The sequence below is a fragment of the Salvelinus namaycush genome, chromosome 1, assembly GCF_016432855.1.
Source record: "Salvelinus namaycush isolate Seneca chromosome 1, SaNama_1.0, whole genome shotgun sequence".
Classification (NCBI taxonomy): Eukaryota; Metazoa; Chordata; class Actinopteri; order Salmoniformes; family Salmonidae; genus Salvelinus; species Salvelinus namaycush.
The window spans coordinates 81,467,717-81,489,808 of record NC_052307.1 but is presented as its reverse complement, the minus strand read 5'-3'; the positions used below and the strand labels follow the sequence as shown (position 1 = coordinate 81,489,808).

The 22,092-nt window shown below is 42.7% G+C and overlaps 2 protein-coding genes across 3 annotated transcripts; both read right to left on the bottom strand.

Moving 5' to 3' along the window:
* Positions 1 to 1,475: 1,475 nt before the first annotated feature.
* Positions 1,476 to 9,395, bottom strand: LOC120049836 (calmodulin-like protein 4). 2 transcript variants are annotated; one of them, XM_038996299.1, is made up of 5 exons: positions 8,729 to 9,395; positions 8,612 to 8,642; positions 8,105 to 8,245; positions 4,783 to 4,971; positions 1,476 to 1,588 (listed from the first exon to the last, which is right to left on the bottom strand). In XM_038996299.1, exons 1-5 carry the CDS (start codon positions 8,729 to 8,731, stop codon positions 1,491 to 1,493), a joined length of 462 nt encoding a protein of 153 aa, XP_038852227.1. In that variant the 5' UTR covers positions 8,732 to 9,395; the 3' UTR covers positions 1,476 to 1,490. The 2 variants fall into 2 exon arrangements, with proteins under 2 accessions (XP_038852227.1, XP_038852221.1); XM_038996293.1 differs by having other exon boundaries at positions 8,612 to 9,395.
* A 184-nt stretch (positions 9,396 to 9,579) lies between these two features.
* LOC120049826 (ceroid-lipofuscinosis neuronal protein 6 homolog) lies at positions 9,580 to 18,888 on the bottom strand. Its single transcript, XM_038996282.1, has 8 exons — positions 18,802 to 18,888; positions 17,379 to 17,496; positions 13,851 to 13,949; positions 13,046 to 13,234; positions 12,705 to 12,760; positions 11,174 to 11,296; positions 10,360 to 10,645; positions 9,580 to 9,946 (listed from the first exon to the last, which is right to left on the bottom strand). The coding sequence occupies exons 1-7, from the start codon at positions 18,858 to 18,860 to the stop codon at positions 10,375 to 10,377; spliced, it is 915 nt and encodes a 304-aa protein (XP_038852210.1). The 5' UTR covers positions 18,861 to 18,888; the 3' UTR covers positions 9,580 to 9,946; positions 10,360 to 10,374.
* Between the last annotated feature and the right edge of the window lie 3,204 nt (positions 18,889 to 22,092).

Here is a 22,092-nt window from a genome sequence, read left to right as displayed (position 1 = left end):
TCTCTCAATCTCCAAATCTCTACTCCAAATCTCATCTCTCTTCTCTCTCCTCTCTCAATCTTTCTCTCTTGGGCAGAACACTGGCTTTTATCTTCAGGTGGCAATGGTGATTAGAGTCAGCTGCTTCTTGACGAGGGGGCGGGGTCAGCTCCAATCACCAATTAGCCTGGGGTTGACCAATCAGCTGGTTGGGGAGTACTTCAGGAAGCCATCTCCTGAAACACACACTCAAATACAAAACAGAACACAGAAACTGGGGAGCGTAACAGTCTGGAACTCTATTGGAGGGATGCAACACCATTCTTCCACCAGAAATTCCATATTGGTGTTTTGTTGATGGTGGTGGAAAACACTGTCTCAGGCATCGCTCCAGAATCTCCCATTAGTGTTCAATTAGGTTGAGATCTAGTGACACACATTCTCTAATGTTTTTCTAAACATGCTGTGCTCCTTTGAGACCCCTCTTTCAAAGTCAGAGATCTCTTCTAGCCATGGTAGCCAAAATGACGGACAACTGGGCAATTTTATACGTGACCCTAAGCATGATGGGATGTTTTAATTGCTCAGGAACCACACCTGTGTGGAAGCACCCGCTTTCAATATACTTTGATATCCCTCATTTACTCAAGGGTTTCCTTCATTTTGTCAGTTCCATGTATATTCTCCACATATTCTTCCTGCCCCCCTGCACTCATTAATAATGGATTAGCAATATTGGAGGACTTAAAATGGCATTACATTCTTGGAAAAATAATATATGCTTACTGACAATACATTAGGCAGAGAATTCCTTTGACATGCGTAATTTACACCCAAAATGCATGGTGTGCGCACAAATAATTCACCTCGAATTGCAGGCTGCAGTTGCACACTTGACAAAATGCCCAGTGTGTGTGCAAAGAATTCAGTCCTTCCTACATATCTAGTATTTAAAAATATATATATTCCTACTAATGATGTTGAATAATTAGGTTATTATGACATGTAAATATTGACTTAAATTGTTACTGTAAAGAATATTGTGGGAGGAACAAACATGCACAACTTATTAGTTCCATGGTATGGCTGAAAGAGCTTGGATGACTGCATCATGTAAACTACATTTATAAAATCCTACACCTAGAACACAAGTTCAACAAACTGTTTAAAACTCAATATCGAAAGGGATATTTTAGGTGATTTTGTTTATTTGAATGTCCATTACATATTGCACATGCAGCAGCTACTCTTCCTGCAGCAAGTCAACTAAAAACCCTCAATTAAAAAAAAAAGAAGATCAATTTAATTAATCAAATGCACTAGTATAAATGATAGAAAGTAGCGTACAATAGACACAAACCTAGATGATCAATAAATTAAGTGCATGCAGGTGGTTGGGTAATGCTCAGTGCATGCAGATGGTTGGGTAATGCTCAGTGCAGCATAACCAGGTCCCTTCCATGACCATGCTTCCCTGTCATAAAGGACGTCATCTCCTCCTGTCCTGTCCCTCAGTAATCCACTGACGGTAGTGTCACCATCCTGGTGAACTCCTCATAGTGCACCTTGCCATTAGACTTCACGTTGGCTTCTCTGAACAGCTCGTCCACTGCAAAGTTTAGAGGGGAAATAACTTCATGTTAATTCGCTGATCTGGGACCAACAACAAGTATGTTAGCAGGTAGAAACTTAAAAAAATTAACTCCATTCAAATTATGTGTTTTATAATTTGCAAATTTACACAAGAATCAGTTCATGTATGTGTTGACACATTTGGTATTTTATTAGGATCCCCATTATATGATGCAAAAGCAGCAGCTACTCTTCCTGGGGTCCACACAACTTGAAACATAACACAGAATGACATAATACAGAACATCATTAGACAAGAACAGAACTATATACATATTTAAAAAGGCACACGTAGCCTACATATCAATTCATACACACAAACTATCTAGGTCAAATAGGGGAGAGGCGTTGTGCCGCGAGGTGTTGCTTTATCTGTTTTTTAAGGTTTGCTGTTAATTTGAGATGGAAGGAAGTTCCATGCAATAAGGGCTCTATATAATAGTGTACGCTTTCTTGAATTTGTTCTGGATTTGGGGACTATGAAAAGACCCCTGGTGGCATGTCTGGTGGGGTAAGTGTGTGTGTCAGAGCTGTGTGTAAGTTGACTATGCAAACAATTAGGGATTATCAACACATGAATGTTTCTTATCAAAAGAAGAAGTGATGCAGTCAGTCTCTCCTCAACTCTTAGCCAAGAGAGACTGGCATGTATAGTATTTATATCAGCCCTCTGATTACAAATTAAAGCAAAACGTGCCGCTCCGTTCTGGGCCAGCTGCAGCTTAACTAGGTCTTTCCTTGCTGCACTGGACCACACGACTGGACAATAATTAAGATTAGACAAAACTTGAGCCTGCAGAATGAGGATGACTTGACCCACTGGGACAGACATCAATTCAATTTCATTGAAATGACGTGGAAATAACTTTGATTCAACCAGTGTGTGCCCAGCGGGGAAGCTCCCATCTGCATGTGTATTTCCATAGGGTCTCTTGGAGCCACAGCGAGGAAGCTCTCATCTGCATGTGTATTTCCATAGGGTCTCTTGGAGCCACAGTGGGAAAGCTCCCATCTGCATGTGTATTTCCATAGGGTCTCTTGGAGCCACAGCGGGGAAGCTCTCATCTGCATGTGTATTTCCATAGGGTCTCTTGGAGCCACAGCGAGGAAGCTCTCATCTGCATGTGTATTTCCATAGGGTCTCTTGGAGCCACAGCGAGGAAGCTCTCATCTGCATGTGTATTTCCATAGGGTCTCTTGGAGCCCCAGTGGGGAAGCTCCCATCTGCATGTGTATTTCCATAGGGTCTCTTGGAGCCACTTGGTGCATCACAACAGTCTAAAGTGGCCTTGTTTCTGCACTTATTTAACCCTTTACACTCCTGTAAATTGGCCTATGGATAGGGCTACATTATTTTTGTATTTTTTTTACCCCCTTTTTTATCCCCAATTTCGTGATATCCAATTGGTAGTTATGATCTTGTCTCATCGCTGCAACTCCCCAACGGACTCGGGAGAGGCGAACGTCGAGAGCCATGCGTCCTCCGAAACATGACTGCTTCTTGACACACTGCTTGCTTAACCCGGAAGCCAGTCGCTCCAATGTGTCAGAGCCCGGCCCGCCACAAGGAGTCGCTAGAGCACAATGAGACAAGGAAATCCCCCTCCGGCCAAACCCTCCCCTAACCCGGACGATGCTGAATTGTGCGCCGCAACATGGGGCTCCCGGTCACATCCGGCTGTGACACAGCCTGGGATCGAACTGGATAGGGCTACCTTGAAATGTTTCTTACAGAAGAAATATGAAAAGCATATGCATAACCATGGTAGCAATTGAAAGGGAACAGTTTAGAGATTATTAGACCAAGAGGTGAGGACAACAGTTTACCTGACAAGTCTGAATCCAAGCACTTGATTTTATGTGCATTTGACATTTTATGTACTTTTTTGCCACATTTGTTGATAACGAAATGTGAAAATACTCTGGATACATTCAGTAGCATGATAATATTCCTGTAAAATGTGTTGTATTTGCAACATAAGACAGAACAATAAGAGGAGAGAGAGGTGTAACTGCTGTCTAAGTGGCCACACACCTCTCCAAAGTGGGCACATTTCCTAAGAAATGTCAAAGCACTTTTATGACTCAAAGAAAAGGCTTCAACTGTCATGTCTTGTTTTGAGGTGTTTGGACAGATGTCATGTCTCTGCTAATATGGCAAACATTTGCTAGATAGCTAACCAACAACTGTAACAATGTATTTGAGAGACAAGTGCTCATTGTGCAAATTTATTTGTGTTTTCAATAAATACAAATATATTTGCCGTTTCAACAATCTAAGCCAACCCCATAGTTGCGCGGTTGTTGCTAAACAACCAAACCAGTCTATAGAAAGGCATCATGAGTGCATTCAGGTGCGTGTGCCAAGGCAAATGTTCTTCACTGTAGACAGACAGGCTCCTTCTGTTCAAAATAAACCAGGGTATGACACCATGTCTTCTTGTAACTATACATCAAACATGGTGATCATAAACGCTGTATATGAAATTAGATTTATGACATGGAAATGTGAAGTGCACATTTGGACTCACGTTAGGCTTGCTTGTATGACGTCAAAGGAGTATTTATTATAATCCTCAACGTTTCATCTTTCAAAATACATAGAGTCCTCTTAATTTACAACGTTTCCCTCACGCAGATAAAACATTTAAAAAAGTTTCCCAATTAGCTGGAGGGATGGGGGCAACTTCTTGTCGCTGCAGTGCTCAAGTTCAGATCGGCTGTCAGTCAAAACCCAGACAGAGCTGTGAAGCACAGAGCCTGAGCTCTGACGTCATGTATAGTATGTTACTGTACAGACACTGAGTTCCAATTTAGGTGTTTATCACTGTCCAAATCTGACATTTTCAACCTGTATACAAGTGTAAAGGGTTAAAAGAGCTGAACTGATAAACTAATACCAGGTAAAGGTATACCAGTTATATTTGATTATTTTTACCTCTACCATGTGTTCAGATCAGTGCAGATGATCTATAAGAGATTTTAAGAAGGAGCCAATTCAGACTGTTGAGCTGCACTTTCAGGGCCAGTTTCCCGGACCCAGATTAAGCCTACCTACTGCTCCTGCATTAAACAGCATTTTCAATAGAGGCTCCATTAGGCATGATATCTAGTCCGGTCTTAATCCATGTCAGATAAAACCCCTAGTGATAGAAACACATTGTAGGCTACCTTCTTTATCAGTGAGCTTCTCTCCTAGCTTGGTGAGCTTGGCCCGGAGCTCCGAGGCCAGGACGTAGCCCTTCTTCTGCTTGTCCGTCATCCTCATGGCCTCCAGGATCTCCGCCTTGGGGTCCTCCTGCTGGATCTGCCGGTGCATCATGGTCAGGAAGGTGGAGAAGTCTAGCTCGCCCTTCTTATCTGGAGAAGGAAGGATATTCATAGAACTAATCACCTGCAAAGGGCACCATTGATCCAAAATAGGCCTAAATGCTGCTGTTAAAGTGACTGGTTATCTGCTACATGGCCGAGTTGTGGTATATTTTCATACAACTGTACTGAGTATTGTTGACTATTCCTTACTTCTTCAATAAAATAACTTGTTAGGGTAGTAGAGTGTGTCAATATAGCTTCATTTACACAGGCAGCCCAATTCTGAAATTTTTTACACTAATTGATCTTTTGACCAATCACATCAGATCTTTTTAAGCACTGATCTGATTGGTAAAAGTGAAACAGTGAAAAAATATCAGAATTGGGCTGTCTGTTTAAATGTGTAAAATAATGAACTGCAAAAGGGCATAAAGTTCAGAGTAACAGAGCAGACAAACTTTTTGACTCTCAGAAAAACATTCAGTTCAATATTGTAACCGGGAAGTTGGGGATTGATGGAAAAAAATTCTGTTGCGTCAAACGTGTTCTAACCAAAGCCATTTCCACATTACCAAATCAGTTAATTGGTTTTAATATTTCTTAGTACTTCCCTCAGGTTAAAAAGTTCAGTGCAGCAATTATGAAGAGCTGAGAGAAGATAAATATTTTTTTAATGTAATAAATGTAATTGGAACAAGCTTGGGACAGATTTCAGCTAACGTGTAGGTTACACTCACTGTGACAACTTCTCCCTCTACCCATCCCCCAAGTAGCAGGTTGCCTGCCTACTAAATAATTTACAGCCAAAACCTCACTACGATTCATAAACAGTATGGCTAGATCAACAGGTGTCTAGAGCCGCCTCAATATTCTAATGTCTTCCGCTTCCCTGCTTGTTCCCTTCATCTGCAGACCTTTAAACATGCTGTGGTAAAGCAGGTGAAGGAGAGGACGTCCCTTTAGAACCCTCAAACTCAACCAGTTCCACTGTGTTCTTTCATCATTCCCATTTCATCAGGGACTGATTTAGACCTGGAACACCAGGTGGGCGCAATTAATGATCAGGTAGAACAGAAAACCATCAGGCTCCGGACCTTGTAGGGTAAGAGTTGAATACCCCTGCTATAGACTACTGAGATGCCCCCAGGGTAAGTCACTCTAGACCAGGGCTCTCCCAACCCTGTTCCTGGAGAGCATCCCTTCACTCCAACACCAGTTGTAACTAACCTGATTCAGCTTATTAACTAGCTAATTATTAGAATCAGGTGCGCTAGATTAGGTTTGGTGTGAAAACCTACAGGAAGGTAGCTCTCTAGAAACAGGGTTGGAGAGACTTGCTGTAGACTATTGACATTCCCCCCAGGGTAAGTCACTCTCGACCAGGGGTACTCAACTCTTGCCCTATGAGGCTTTTACAACATACAGAAGTTTGCTGGTTATCAAGGGGCAAAGTATTGACACGTTTTCTTGAATTGAGAGACGAGCTTACAATTTTCTTTACTGACCATCATTTTCACTAGTCTGACTGCTGAGATGACCCCAGAGTAAGTCACTAACCTACTGGGATGCCCCCCAGGTTCAGTCAGTCTAGACTACTGAGATGCCCCCAGGGTAAGTCACTCTAGACTACTGAGATGCCCCCCAGGTTCAGTCACTCTAGACTACTGAGATGCCCCCAGAGTAAGTCACTAACCTACTGAGATGCCCCCCAGGGTCAGTCACTCTAGACTACTGAGATGCCCCCCAGGGTAAGTCACTCTAGACTACTGAGATGCCCCCTAGGGTAAGTCACTCTAGACTACTGAGATGCCCCCCAGGGTAAGTCACTCTAGACTACTGAGATGCCCCCCAGGGTAAGTCACTCTAGACTACTGAGATGCCCCCCAGGGTAAGTCACTCTAGACTACTGAGATGCCCCCCAGGGTAAGTCACTCTAGACTACTGAGATGCCCCCAGGGTAAGTCACTCTAGACTACTGAGATGCCCCCCAGGGTAAGTCACTCTAGACTACTGAGATGCCCCCCAGGGTAAGTCACTCTAGACTACTGAGATGCCCCCCAGGGTAAGTCACTCTAGACTACTGAGATGCCCCCCAGGGTAAGTCACTCTAGACTACTGAGATGCCCCCCAGGGTAAGTCACTAACCTACTGAGATGCCCCCCAGGGTCAGTCACTCTAGACTACTGAGATGCCCCCCAGGGTAAGTCACTCTAGACTACTGAGATGCCCCCCAGGGTAAGTCACTCTAGACTACTGAGATGCCCCCCAGGGTAAGTCACTCTAGACTACTGAGATGCCCCCCAGGGTAAGTCACTCTAGACTACTGAGATGCCCCCCAGGGTAAGTCACTCTAGACTACTGAGATGCCCCCCAGGGTAAGTCACTCTAGACTACTGAGATGCCCCCCAGGGTAAGTCACTCTAGACTACTGAGATGCCCCCCAGGGTAAGTCACTCTAGACTACTGAGATGCCCCCCAGGGTAAGTCACTCTAGACTACTGAGATGCCCCCCAGGGTAAGTCACTCTAGACTACTGAGATGCCCCCAGGGTAAGTCACTCTAGACTACTGAGATGCCCCCCAGGGTAAGTCACTAACCTACTGAGATGCCCCCCAGGGTAAGTCACTAACCTACTGAGATGCCCCCCAGGGTAAGTCACTAACCTACTGAGATGCCCCCCAGGGTAAGTCACTAACCTACTGAGATGCCCCCAGGGTAAGTCACTTTAGACTACTGAGATGCCCCCAGGGTAAGTCACTAACCTACTGAGATGCCCCCCCAGGGTAAGTCACTAACCTACTGAGATGCCCCCAGGGTAAGTCAGTATAGACTACTGAGATGCCCCCAGGGTAAGTCACTCTAGACTACTGAGATGCCCCCCAGGGTAAGTCACTCTAGACTACTGAGATGCCCCCCAGGGTAAGTCACTCTAGACTACTGAGATACCCCCCAGGGTAAGTCACTCTAGACTACTGAGATGCCCCCAGGGTAAGTCACTCTAGACTACTGAGATGCCCCCAGGGTCAGTCACTCTAGACTACTGAGATGCCCCCAGGGTCAGTCAGTCTAGACTACTGAGATGCCCCCAGGGTAAGTCACTCTAGACTACTGAGATGCCCCCAGGGTAAGTCACTCTAGACTACTGAGATGACCCCAGGGTGAGGGGCCCTTGATGGCGTACCTATCTTGTGGATCTGCAGGTGTCGGTCGATCTCACCGAAGGTGGGACTCGTCCCCAGACAGCGCATAACTGTGATCAGGTCCTTGGCTTCAATCTTCCCCTTGCGCTTCTTGTCGTACAAGGAGAAACATTCCTTGAACTCTACAGAAAGAGGAAAAACAGGCAAATAATGCACTAATGTGCTGGGTGAAAAGAAACTAAAAAACAAACCATGATAATCCATTCTAAAAAAGTGCATATTACAATGTTTCTCCTCTCCAAGGAGGCAATTAAAATGTTCTTGTCTCACAAGTGTAGAGAAATAAGTAAATCATACTTTTAACCTCAATTGGGATTATTATTTTCTAAAATGCCCTTTTTAAAAAGACATTGCTCTAAAAGTTTGTATCACAACATTTTACTCTACTGTTCAATATCAATTTATTAAAAAAGAATGACATTATTTATGTCCCATGTGACCTCCCACACACCAAAAGAAAAGATAGCAAACAATATAGCACACCTTACCGTTGATCTGAGTTCCTGACAGGAATTTAGCCTGAGGAAAAACACAATACACCATGAATTGGCCTAAACATGTACAGAAATTAGGAAACACAAAACAATTCAATTGTTTTTTCTTACCATGTCTGTAGTCAGAGATCTCTCTTCCTGGAATGCAACTGGCTTACCTCACCTGTCTCCACACCCATCTGCCTGCCAGTTCAAAGTCCGCCACAGAGTGCATGTTATTTAATACCGGTTGCTGTGGAAACTGAGATAGTGGATCCAAGGTATCATATTATCCTCTCCCTTTCTCTTCTATCAAATACTTGTGATACTAATCACTACCTTATTATCTGATATGACAACCAGGATATGTTAAACTACACAGCGTGGCCATTAGCAGACAAGTTACAGTACATGGAAATAATAGTTTAATAAAAAGTTTAATTCTTCAGTAAGATAAGTAACTTTGTCTATATTAAAAGTGGGCGTAAGTATGATTGATCTTGCTCAACTAATACAACTCCCCCATTTCAGTTCAATACCATTTCATGTCTAGTGAAAGGACAGATGAAAAGACAGTGATGACACTGAGTAATATATACATTTCCTGAGGTAGCTGCAATATATAACATCACCACTAGAGGTCACTGTGTATCAATCCAGCCATGTACTAATACGGCATATAATAATTTGGTATGTGTATACCCCACTACATCTGGCGTGTACTCTGTATTCCGCTCAGTTGATAGAGCATGGTGCTTGCAGTGCCAGGGTTGTGGGTTCGATTCCCACAGGGGACCAGTAAGAATTTTTGTTTTTAAATGTATGCTCTCACTACTGTAAGTCGCTCTGGGTAAGAGCATCGGCTAAATGACTAAAATGTCAAATGTAAATCTGCTATAGGAGACATAAACCCTGATGATGTCTGTTATACAGTATATACAAGTACAGTTAAGCATCAAAGTTCATAATCACAATATACACAAAGTGGAGTAAGAAACATTTATTCCTAAAAAGATCTGATATTGAAATGTTCAGACAACCTACTTGAAGCAATACAATGATGTTCAAGTACATCCAACACTGACCTTTCTTTGAGTCCATTTCAAAGTTTGGCTTATTTTAAATGAATACTGTAACATTGCATACTGTAAGATGGTCATTGTCATGCGGACGGGGTTGGGGGAGTGGTGGGGTGCAACTGTAGAAAAGAGGGGCCTGTCCCAGAATGCAGCACAACACTGTGCTCGATCCACACTCCATGTGGCGCTTGCTGATGATGTCATTCTGACATTCGGGAGCGGAGCAGATAGACCATTTATCTGGAGCAGGAAAGTTTCAGACCTGTCAATTCTACAGAAATGCAAGATATTGATGGAATCCATTCAGTCAGTATTAGTCCATTCCACAGGAGGCTGGTGATGGGAGGATGGCTCATAATAACGTCCCTTACTCCATGCAAAACTAACCTGGGTAACTAATTGTTAACACAAACTAGCATCATACTGGCTCCCAGGCTAACACAAACTAGCATCATCATACTGGCACCCAGGCTAACACAAACTAGCATTATCATACTGGCTCCCAGGCTAACACAAACTAGCATTATCATACTGGCTCCCAGGCTAACACAAACTAGTATTATCATACTGGCTCCCAGGCTAACACAAACTAGTATTATCATACTGGCTCCCAGGCTAACACAAACTAGCATCATCATTCTGGCACCCAGGCTAACACAAACTAGCATCATACTGGACACTCACCTGTTGTCACTCCTATCAGTGGCTGTCCTTAACGTGTAATGTGTAGTAGGACCAGGGCTCGGGGACGTACAGGTGACCGGGGTATTTCTTACGCAGTACCGGGTCGCTCCACAGCCAGGCCACCCACACGGCCACCAGGCACATGGTGACAGAGAAGCTGACAAACAGAAAGAGGCCATTGGCGTCTGGGACAGAGCCCTTATGCCGCTGGTGGATCACCGTGGCTACCATAGCTAGGAAAGTGAGGAGGAAGAGTTGGAAGATCTGACCCTCTGTGACCAAGTACCTGAGAGGGTGTGAGAGAGGGGCAGGAGTGAGAGCTGCAGTCAAGATACTTTCACTTTCTAGAAGGAAATACTTAGAGTTGAGCCATGCGTCACACAGTGAAATGTCCCATACTTCAGGTACTTTCAGTACGACAAATCGGAGTACATAAATCACACAATGGAGTACATTTGTCAATTAGAATTCAGCAAACCTCTAAGACAGTGATCATTAACTAGATTCAGCCGCGGGCCAGATGGTCAGAGGGCCGGAACATAATTACAAATCATTTGTAAACTGCAAATTGATCGCAAGAAGCCCAAACAGATATGACTAAAACAATCATTTCAAAACTTGCTCACATTTGTATACGATCACATATATCTTTCTACAGATTTCCAAAATTAAAATCACTTGGAGGTGAATTGCTGGTGTTTTCACAGTCTTATATGTCTAACAATAAAAAATATAAATAAAGTTTAAAAAAAAGTTTTACATACATTGTAAAACTTTTCTCAAGTCAAAAGAAGGAAGTAATGAGGGGACTGACCAATAGTAGAGGGCACTGGGTCCGAGTAGCAGCCAACCAGACAGGGGCATTGTCTTCTCCTCTTTGACGTGAGTAAAGCAGCCAGTGAAGTAGAGGAAGAGGATGATGAAGAAAGGAATATACCTGGAGGAAGAGAGAAGGAGAGAACTCAGTTAAACTAGTTCATGTCAACTTATTACAAACTCATTACAAATACTGAACACGGGTCACAGTAATAATGTTTACATACTGTATATAGTGTATTCTAGTCAAGACTCATCCTATATAACTACTGCTGTACACACCTTTTCTAGTCACATATTGTCCATAATGTCATTGTCTATCCATATCATCATATACATACATATTTATATTCCGGACTCTGATATTGCTTGTTCTAATATTTCTTAATTCCTTTATTGAAATGTTTTGGACTTGCATTTGCTTATTGTTTTGTATTGTTCGGTATTACTGCACTGAACATAAGCTTTTCGCTAAACCTGCAATAACATCTGCAACGTATGTGTACCCGAACAATAACATCTGCAACGTACGTGTACCCGAACAATAACATCTGCAACGTACGTGTACCCGAACAATAACATCTGCAACGTACGTGTACCCGAACAATAACATCTGCAACGTACGTGTACCCGAACAATAACATCTGCAACGTATGTGTACCCGGACAATAACATCTGCAACGTATGTGTACCCGAACAATAACATCTGCAACGTATGTGTACCCGAACAATAACATCTGCAACGTACGTGTACCCGAACAATAACATCTGCAACGTATGTGTACCCGGACAATAACATCTGCAACGTATGTGTACCCGGACAATAACATCTGCAACGTATGTGTACCCGGACAATAACATCTGCAACGTATGTGTACCCGGACAATAACATCTGCAACGTATGTGTACCCGAACAATAACATCTGCAACGTATGTGTACCCGAACAATAACATCTACAACGTATGTGTACCCGAACAATAACATCTGCAACGTATGTGTACCCGAACAATAACATCTGCAACGTATGTGTACCCGGACAATAACATCTGCAACGTATGTGTACCCGGACAATAACATCTGCAACGTATGTGTACCCGGACAATAACATCTGCAACGTATGTGTACCCGAACAATAACATCTGCAACGTATGTGTACCCGGACAATAACATCTGCAACGTATGTGTACCCGGACAATAACATCTGCAACGTATGTGTACCCGAACAATAACATCTGCAACGTATGTGTACCCGGACAATAACATCTGCAACGTATGTGTACCCGAACAATAACATCTGCAACGTACGTGTACCCGAACAATAACATCTGCAACGTATGTGTACCCGGACAATACATTTGATTAGATGTTTAGATATACAGGCAAAAACATATAAAGCAACTCAATTTGAAAAACAGTCATTGTTTCAACCACTTTAAAAAGTTGTTAATCTAAGTTATATTATCAACCAATAGCATGTTATGACAGTTAAGCAGAAGAGAATATTCCATTAAAAGGGTTTACCACATACCACATCAAATGTCCCAGTTGTTCATCATAAAAATAGAGAAGCTCAAACGAATCAATCTAAAATAAATAAAATAAGAAACATGTTCAAACAACATCAACAGCATTTCTGTTGTTGGTGGATATAAAACAGCATTAGGGACAGTAACAGAAGGAGCTGTAGGGACAGCATACATTTGAGCTCCACCAGGCACCATCCGTTCATTCATCTCGGTTAACCCAGAACTATAACCTTGCATAATTTGGTCGTATTGTATCAGAAGGAGTTGGGTGAAAAGCAGAAGACGTTTCCATCCCGTATGGATTAATAAAGTATATCTTCTCTAATAAAAAGGTGTAGCCTACCAGTGTAGCAGGTTTGAGGTCTTTGATGATGGGGTTCTCTCTGACAGACAGGTGGAGCTGGTAGCCACTCAGCAGCAGACGATGGTTGATGGAGTCGCCCACCAGGTGGATGCTGGCGCCCATCACAAAGGTGATGATGCTCAGGTACACGGCGGAGCGAGGCAGGGCCCTGGGACTCCGCTCAATCAGCTGCTCGGAGAGGGACGAGAGCACACACACATTAACAGGCATGTAAACACACACACATTAACAGGCATGTAAACACACACACATTACCAGGCATGTAAACACACACACACATTAACAGGCATGTAAATGTAACCGATGTGAAATGGCTAGCTAGGTAGCGGTGGTGCGCGCTAGCAGCCTTTCAGTCGGTGACGTCACTTGCTCTGAAACCTTGAAGTAGTGGTTCCCCTTGCTCTGCAAAGGCCGCGGCTTTTGTGGAGCGATGGGTAATGATGCTTCGTGGGTGTCAGTTGTTGATGTGTGCAGAGGGTCCCTGGTTCGCGCCCGGGTCGGGGCGAGGGGACGGACTAAAGTTATACTGTTACATTGATGCTGTTGACCCGGATCACTGGTTGCTGCGGTGTGCATGTACAGTCAGTGTGCATGCACACACACGCACTTAGTATAGCATGTGAGCATCACAAATGAATCAGATTAATTCATTACATGTTGAAAAGCGATTATTTTGGACACATTTCATTATCACTGTAGCTTCTTATAGGGCAACTGTGATTGTGAACAAACGGTATCAACCAGTGTTGCAGTTTGTGTTTGCTGGTTCCAGACAGTCACCCACCTTGAGCAGTAGGAATGGCGTGATGACATTGTAGGCCATGTGAAAGTAGTCTCCAGCACTGGGCTTGTTCAGGGGGAACCACTCCAGAGGGAGAATGATCTGAATTAAATCATGGATACAACACAGGGTTGCATTCATAGCACAGACTTGAATGCTGATATAACTAGGCTATTTGTTTGTTACACTTTGTTATTTAGTCAAATATATTATTGTAGCAGGGTGGTTCCACGCCAGGACAGCCCGGAAGTATTTTGGGTGTCACAGATTGTTATGGCAATTCTCACATGGAAACTTCATTGGAAGGAAGTATGATTGACATTCTTTTTACACTTGCATCACAATGTTTTTTTATTTGAAAGTCATGTTGAAAGTGCCTCCTGTAAGAACCTATGATCCATGAACAGAACGTGATACAGACATCTCAGTGTCATTGTACTCCTTATAGCAGGCGTGGACAACTCCAGTCCTCGGGGACCTGATTGGTGGCACACTTTTGCCTCAGTCCCAGCCAACACACCTGACTCCAATAATCAACTAATCATGATCTTCAGTTTAGAACGTAATTAGTTTAAATCAACTGTGTTTTCTAGAGGATGGGGGAAAAGTGTGACACCAATCAGGCCCCAGAGGACTGGAGTTGCCCAGGCCTGCCTTATAGTGCGCTCTAAAATATGGAATATGTCTTGAACATTTATTTATTCAACATAAAACATTAATATCTCAAAGTACCTTTTTTGATGTAGCATATTTTTAGACATTGTTTGGAACAATATACTCTTAAAACAGGTCACATGTCTAGAGTGGCTCTCTGGTACTTTAGAAGATATGAAGCATATATTAAAGACATAGGTCTTTAATAAATCATAGCCCTCCTTTAGGATTGCACATTCAGCAAATCACCAGCAGAGGGAGTTCCATTTGAATCCATTTTCCCATTCACTGTGTTGGTGGTGGTAATAAAATGCATCATAACTTAAAAATTAGCAGACAACCACCTCTGGAAATGTGATGTACTTATAGAGTATATTGTCGTAAAATTAGGAAAATCAAAAAGGGTACTTATGAGTTTTATGTTGAATAAATTGAATTTCAGAACTTAAACATACTCGATACTAGTGATAGGGGCTATAAAATAAAATCTATAGTTCCATATCAAAATATTATTGTGGGCGATATCATATCGATACTTTGATAGATTTTGAAAAAATATCAAACTCACCAAAACTCATCCTATAGCTTGTTCTCCATCTTTTTAAATAGTGAGCCAACATGTTTTCAGCTCTTTTATATCAATGACTGATCAGAACTCATTTCCCCATGCTCTCTCTTCTCTCTCCACAGCAGACATAGTGTATCAAATAGCAGAATCGTGAGAATCGCAATACATAGCGTATCGGCACCTAAGCATGGTGATAATAACGTATTGTGAGGTCCCTGGCAATCCCCTACTCCACACTCTAAGGAGTATGACTGCACGGTTCACGGATCATAGGGTCTTACTCTAGTGGAAGAATGAGAGAAGGTTATCTACTCGTGACTAGCGACTTACTGAGGCCCAGCTTGAAGACTCAATCATGATTTATGACGTTGTTTGGATGGCTGACCATCTGTGGGCTATCACAGAGGTCAAGCACACCTTCTCTGTGGTTTTCTCCGGTGGTGAGACGTTCCCATGGATGTCCTGGGGTCAGTGACGCCAGGAGAGTTGGGAAAACTGGTGAAACTTGAATCGACTAAATGAATGTTACTGTGTGAATTACATTGTCATGTTTGGAATGTTTCAAGAGTTTATAGAGCGCAAAGAATTTTTATATGTTTTATTGTAATGTAAGTGGTATGGATTTATTGTTACAGGGAAAGTGATATTTTGTTCGTCGGATTGCGGATAGTTCAAAGAGGAGCGACACGGGTGTGCTCCTATCATTTAAATTCAGTTGATTAGAATCTGGTTGTGTTTTCCTGTCTTCTGTTTTTGCTAGCAAAGTGTAAAGAAATGTTAATTCAGGTTGGGGGTGAGTTTCTGCTTGAATTTGACAGTGAATTCACTTATACTTTGATAACTTGCTCAAGCTGCTGTGTCACCCACTGCTTTTTCTTTTAGAGAGGATTTTGAACTGAAGACACGTGTAACTACGTTAAGCCTATTGGTGACAGTCATTTACTCGGAGTATTCTGTAAGGTATCATGTACACTTTTTTTCTTCTTCTGTTAATTATTTTGTGACTAAAATGATATTAGTTGAAATGAGTAAATTGATTCCTCGTTCTACAGATTAATTGACTATACGCTTATAATTTATGTCTATCGATAGTTGTTTTTTACACTATACATGCTTGGATACCACCTTGACATCTCTGATCTGCTTGCCTCAATAAATCAATGCTAGAACATTGGTCGCCAGGATAAGCTATTTGTAACAAGTCTCTTAATAATTTTATAACGGTGCAAGTTAGAGACATGTTAATTCTATTCAGAGGTAATTCAAGGCTCGCTACCTGCACTAGGTTTATCCAGAGACGTACAGGACGTATTTATTCACATAATATTACAGTCAGATTGATCAATGTAGTTCATTATATTCAACATACTTTCTACATAATGATTGGATAATTTCAACCAAACTACATTAGAGCAGGCATAGGTCTAAAAAGGGCTTACATTTTGTATTAAATAGCTTGTTTGTTACAATAGTTGAAAATGGCGTGGCCAAACATGAGAATGAAGGGTATGGTTTGTGCACCATAGAAGTACACATTCATCAACCTATTAGTGTCAAACAAATCATGTTTGTTCGTGGTCATTCATTATGATTTGTTCTGACAGTTTTAAGACAAGTCATGGAATCTAACTCTAAATGACTTCGTTGACAAAGACCAACACAAAGTTAACATGGACTTGCCCTTACAACACATTGAACAGGCGGGGACTGAAAATGTGCAACAGCTGTCCCTGTTCAAATACACCTCCACATGAAGCTTATATGGTTGACTAAAGTAATCCATAATGGATTTGTATCATGAATCATTTCCTTCAAGATGTTGTTGTGGAGTCACGTACTCCACCCCGTGTGGTAGGCTTATTCCTCTTTGGGATATGAGGTAGCCTAAAATGGCCACGTTCATCATGATTTTCTCAAAAATGGTTTGTGATACAAATGTAAAAAAGTATGTCAAATATCCTTCACCCCAATGAAGTTTCTAAGTAAGAATTTTACATTTTTTAATTTAACCTTTATTTAACTAAGCAAGTCAGTTTAGAACAAATTCATATTTAAAATGACGGCCTACACCGGCCAAACCCTCCCCTAACCCGGACGACGCTGGGCCAATTGTGCGCCGCCCTATGGGACTCCCAATCACGGCCGATTGTGAATGGAATCGAACCAGGGTCTGTAACGACACCTCTAGCACTGAGATGCAGTGCCTTAGACCGCTGCGCCACTCGGGAGCCCAAATGCCAGAACAACCTGAGATACCCAAATCTTTTCAAGCTGTCCTGGTATGGTATCTCTCAGCAGGTTGTCCATACCATTACAATGGGCCTTCCAAAGTCCAGTACCCAGTTTTGCACTGTGAGATAGAACCACAGGTCAAAGTGGAACTGTGGCCTCTTCATTGATGACCCCTCTGGCTTGGACCCTGGTTGGCTTTAGAGAAAGACACATTATGAAGTATGAATTCCCTCCAACTCCAAAACAACATGATACAGAATGACAATGTATGAACAAGACGTTAGCCAATATGTAGGACCACAACAGTGCTGTGGTAGGCCTACACCTATATGAATACACATCAATAATCATTATCTTTCTGTTCATGTAGCCTACTCTATTATAGTGTTGTTGGCCTTGATCTACCTCCGAGGTTAACGCCAGTGGGGGAAATAGGACGAGGACATGTAGATAAGATGCATGTTATTCAGTGGGCTGTTTGAGACGGTGGAGACACAGTCCAGTGCATTCCTTGAACAGGCCCCATCTGTTCCTAAATCTCTGCAAATAATGGGCAACATAAAGGCCAAGATACACTGTATTGTATAGCTGTGCTTGACAACCTTCACAGCCGCCATCATTTGAAAGCATTACAGGCTGACAACTTCCCTGTCCTTGGTCACATGACACTGACCATGAGCACATTACAAGGCAAGAAGAACTTCAGCCAGCAAGCACAGGCAATAACTAACCTAGTTTAGAATATATGGGGCAGTTTTGAGTGGCAGACTGATATGCCTTTACAGTATATTTTCTACTGACACTGTCTGACAGTAGCCTAGCGGACTAAACTCCACGGTGCAGGAAGTGTCTGATAAACTTCAACAGAGTGGAGCCGAGACCAGGCTTTGTGGAATCTAACTCTGACTAGATCAATTCGCCCTAGGTCAATACTAACAAGAATTTAAATTATGAAACGCCCACCTTGTACACATGTTTAAAAGCACTCGAAGCTTTTGGGACAAATAAAACCACTCGTGGGCCAAGTCGACAGTAGGAGAACCCTGGCTTACAGCAACAGCAATGAGCAAACAGGCGGTGGTTGTATTTGAATGAACTATTATTGAAACAGTAATTAACGTGATAGATTTCAGTAAGCAAATAAATGTATGCAACTACAGAGGACAAACATAAGTACAAGTGGGGCGTTTCATAATTTACATTTTACAAGTATTGACCATGGGCGAATCGATGTAGTCGGAGAAAGATTCCACAAAGCCGCTCCACTCTGTTGGTAAAGTTCACACACTTCCTAAACCACGGGGTGGAGTTCAGTCAACTAACAGTAGCCTAGTCTTTATTGTTTACGTTTCGTTGATAGACAAATGCCTGAGACACTTCGGCTTATCAGGGCGATTCTTTCGACATGCACGGTGCCTTCCAACCACTGGCCCGCTAGATGTGAACATTAAATACTTGCCGATGATATAAACACGTTCATCACAAGCAAACTGTTCAAACCTGGGGTTCGTTGACGACCGGGGTGCATTGCTTTGACGTTTCCGTACCGCAGCTTGCATTCTCTTCCTGATGTCCTGCAACGAAAATTCGCTCCTTATTTTTCTTCTTTGGTGTGGTTTATCGGCGGTTGGCATCCAACCTTATGGTGCATTACCGCCACCTACTGTACTGGAGTGTGGGCCAAAGACAGAAACTATTGTAAATCCTAGCTGCCAGTCCCGTTTTCCTTAAAAAAGAAGATAACAAAACATTTGGGACTGTATCTAATGACGTTCTACGCAGTATCCTCTTTAAACTCATTTCCTATATCCCCTTCTCCCTCAAACTGGATCTTGGCCTCTCTCTTTCCCTCTGATACTGCCCACACTGTGTCAGTACATGCTCCACTGTCTCTGTTTCCTGGCAATATTCACACTCTCCTGTTGGATGCTTTCCTATCCCATTTAGAGTCTTATTCAACCAGCTGTGTTCCAGCCTTCATCTTTTAAAAAATGGCCTCCTCTGGGCCCGAACTGCGGAGCTGCAGGCACCTTATGTAATTTGAATACCACCCCACCATGCCCAAGCATTAATTGTTGACGCGGGTCCATTACGTTTCCGATTTGACAAGAAGATCTTTCTTTAATGTAGGTTATATGATAAATGATCCCACTGATGGTTTCACCAACAAAATGTTTTTTTTTGCCACTACTAAAGCATGATATTTTTGTGTATTGATGACAATAAATCAAATGAATTTGCTAAATAAATCATATTATTCAATAGTTTCAATACCATGTTAAGATAATGAAATGCATTCTGGGATTCATTGTGGAAATACTCTCCAAAGCGTTGTTGTTTCTGTCACCGTTTTATGCAACAGTTGAGCTAGCTATCAAGAGACAACGGCCGAGAAAAAAAATATAGATAGAAAGTCGAGAATAGAAAATTATGGATTTAAAAATCAGCAATGTATCAACACAAAAGTGGAGCCCAAAAGAGGAAGGCCAAACATGAGAAAGCAAAGGAGTTATCAAAATCAGTTAAATGAGATTCCTTTTTCAAATGTAGTTAAAGTGCAGCCGTTGCTAAAACAAGCAATGTAGCGGGAGCAGAGGAGGGTGTAGGTTTATCATCGCCAGCAGCAGCTTTTAGCGGGCCAAGAGAGCCAAGGCCAAGCTGTTCCATCATGCCAGAAGAAGCAACTTTGACAGAGGAGGATACAGGTTGGCAGGTATCGGCGGATACGACCCCGAGCACAAGCCAGGCCAGACAAGCTATCCCCGGGCTGGGCGGGGAGGAAGAGGAGCAGGGCGAGGCTAGAATCGTGACGGCTGAGGAAACAGGTGAAAGTGGGACAGACAGCCTTTTTAAATTTCAGGCGACAGTTGTTAGAGCGCATAGTTAATGTAACTCTCACACTTGCATCATGTAATTTGGCGTTCAGAGGGCACCGTGAAAAGCTGGGGCAGGCCAACAGTGATACTTCTCTTAGTATAATTGAACTGCTGTCATTTTTACGACCCAGTTCTGAAATAACTTTTATAACGCCCCGCAGGATCCGTTAACTATCCTCAGTCCTCAAATCCAAAATGAGCTGATTTATATCTGAGTCGAGCGAGTGAAGTGTGACATTCAGGGAGAGATGCAGGAAGCCCATTTTTGTTTCTATTATTATGGACACCATACCGGATGTATCCAAAGTAGACCAGTTAAGCCAAGTTTATCGCTATGTGAGAGTGATAAGGGATGCAAATAAGTCGTTTTGGGGATTTCTGGAGACTGCTGACACATCAGCAGCTGAGCTTCAACATACAATCCTGGGCAGCGTAGAGGATAATGGGCTGGATATTTCAAAATGTCGTGGGCAGGGTATGATGGAGCTGCTAACATGAGCGGGATCTATTCGGGTGTGCAGGCCAGAATATCCATAAAAGAGGCGCTTGCTGTTTATGTGCATTGAGCAGCGTACAATCTTAACCTGGCTCTCAACGACTCTGTCAAACATGTGCCAGAGACTAAACCGTTTTATGATACTGCTCTACACCTTCTTCGGGAATAGCATAAAGAGATGGTCAATGTTGAGTGGTATGTTTGATTTGGCATCAGAAAAAGAAAATGTAACTATAAAACAACTGTGTCCCGCCCGCTAGTCATCTAGATATGAGTCCCTTAGCCCCCGTGAGATACAGATATGTGGACGTAATGAAGGCCTTCACCAAGATTGTGCTTTTAAGTGACAAGAAGGATGAGAGGGATGATGCAGCACTGAAAAAGAAAATGAAAAAATGTAGTTTTATTTTTTTCGTCGTTCTGCAGACTAAGGTTTTAGCAAATGTGAACGTCGTCTTCAAAATGCTACAGGCCAAAGACGCAGACCTGCACAGAGCAGTCAGCCTACTCAAGGACATGATAGAGGTCCTGTCCGTATTCCCACAGGATTTTGAGAAGGCCAAAGTCACTGCAAAGACCCTTGCCGACAAATGGGGAGCTCAGAACGCATTTGAGACACTTCGAGAAGGATGGCGAGGCATCATTTTGATGAGCTATGCGAGGACCAGCGACTGATGGGGAGAGTAGTTTTAGAGTCAACGTCTTTAATACAAACCTTGACTTCGTTATCCACCAGCTGTCAAACAGATTTAAAAGTCTGTGGGCAACATCGAGTCTGTTTGACTCCATCCATCCCACAATATTAACACACAGCCTTACCAACAAAATTATTTACATTTTATGGGCAATATGGGTGGTGATAGGGGCCCGTAATTGTTTTTGGCACCTGCGCCCGTCATCATTAAGCTACGCTACTTTTCCACATCATATAATATGCCTTCTCCACATCAACAAAGACAGCCACAACAGTCTCCTTGTTCACCTGAGCCTTCCTGACCTCTGTTCTAAGCAGAGCACTGGGTCCATAGTTCCCCTTCCTGAACCCACTCTGATGTGGTGATACTAACCCCATGCTCTCCAGGAAGTAAGTTAGCCCCTCTGCAATCATACATTCCATAATCTTACATACATGTGATGTTAAAGATATTGGTTGATAGCTTGATGGCTTCGTTGGGTCCTTCCCTGGCTTCCGGATTGGTCTCACTACTACCTTCTTTCAGCTGCCTGGTAGTTTCCCCTCCTCCCACACTCTGTTGTACAACACCAACACCTTATCCAGTGCCTCATCACTAAGATGAGCCAACATGATATAGTACACCTCATCTTTCTGCTGAAGTTAACCCAGCCTTGCCTATTGACCTCTTCATCAAATCATGATAAATGGTGCATTCAATGCATAATTGACATCCTCCCTCATAT

What these genes read in the sequence shown, in the direction of transcription:
- LOC120049836 (XM_038996293.1), bottom strand. Translation starts at nt 8,666, where the DNA reads ATGGTGTATTGTGTTTTTCCTCAGGCTAAATTCCTGTCAGGAACTCAG. An exon ending in CCTGCAGATCCACAAGATAG is followed by an intron (nt 4,972 to 8,104) that starts GTACGCCATCAA and finishes TTCCTTCTCCAG; the next exon opens with ATAAGAAGGGCGAGCTAGAC. An exon ending in GAAGCTCACTGATAAAGAAG is followed by an intron (nt 1,589 to 4,782) that starts GTAGCCTACAAT and finishes TAAACTTTGCAG; the next exon opens with TGGACGAGCTGTTCAGAGAA.
- LOC120049826 (XM_038996282.1), bottom strand. Translation starts at nt 18,860, where the DNA reads ATGCAAGCTGCGGTACGGAAACGTCAAAGCAATGCACCCCGGTCGTCA. An exon ending in CAACTGGGACATTTGATGTG is followed by an intron (nt 11,297 to 12,704) that starts GTATGTGGTAAA and finishes CTCTTCCTCCAG; the next exon opens with GTATATTCCTTTCTTCATCA. An exon ending in CCCAGTGCCCTCTACTATTG is followed by an intron (nt 10,646 to 11,173) that starts GTCAGTCCCCTC and finishes ACACCCTCTCAG; the next exon opens with GTACTTGGTCACAGAGGGTC.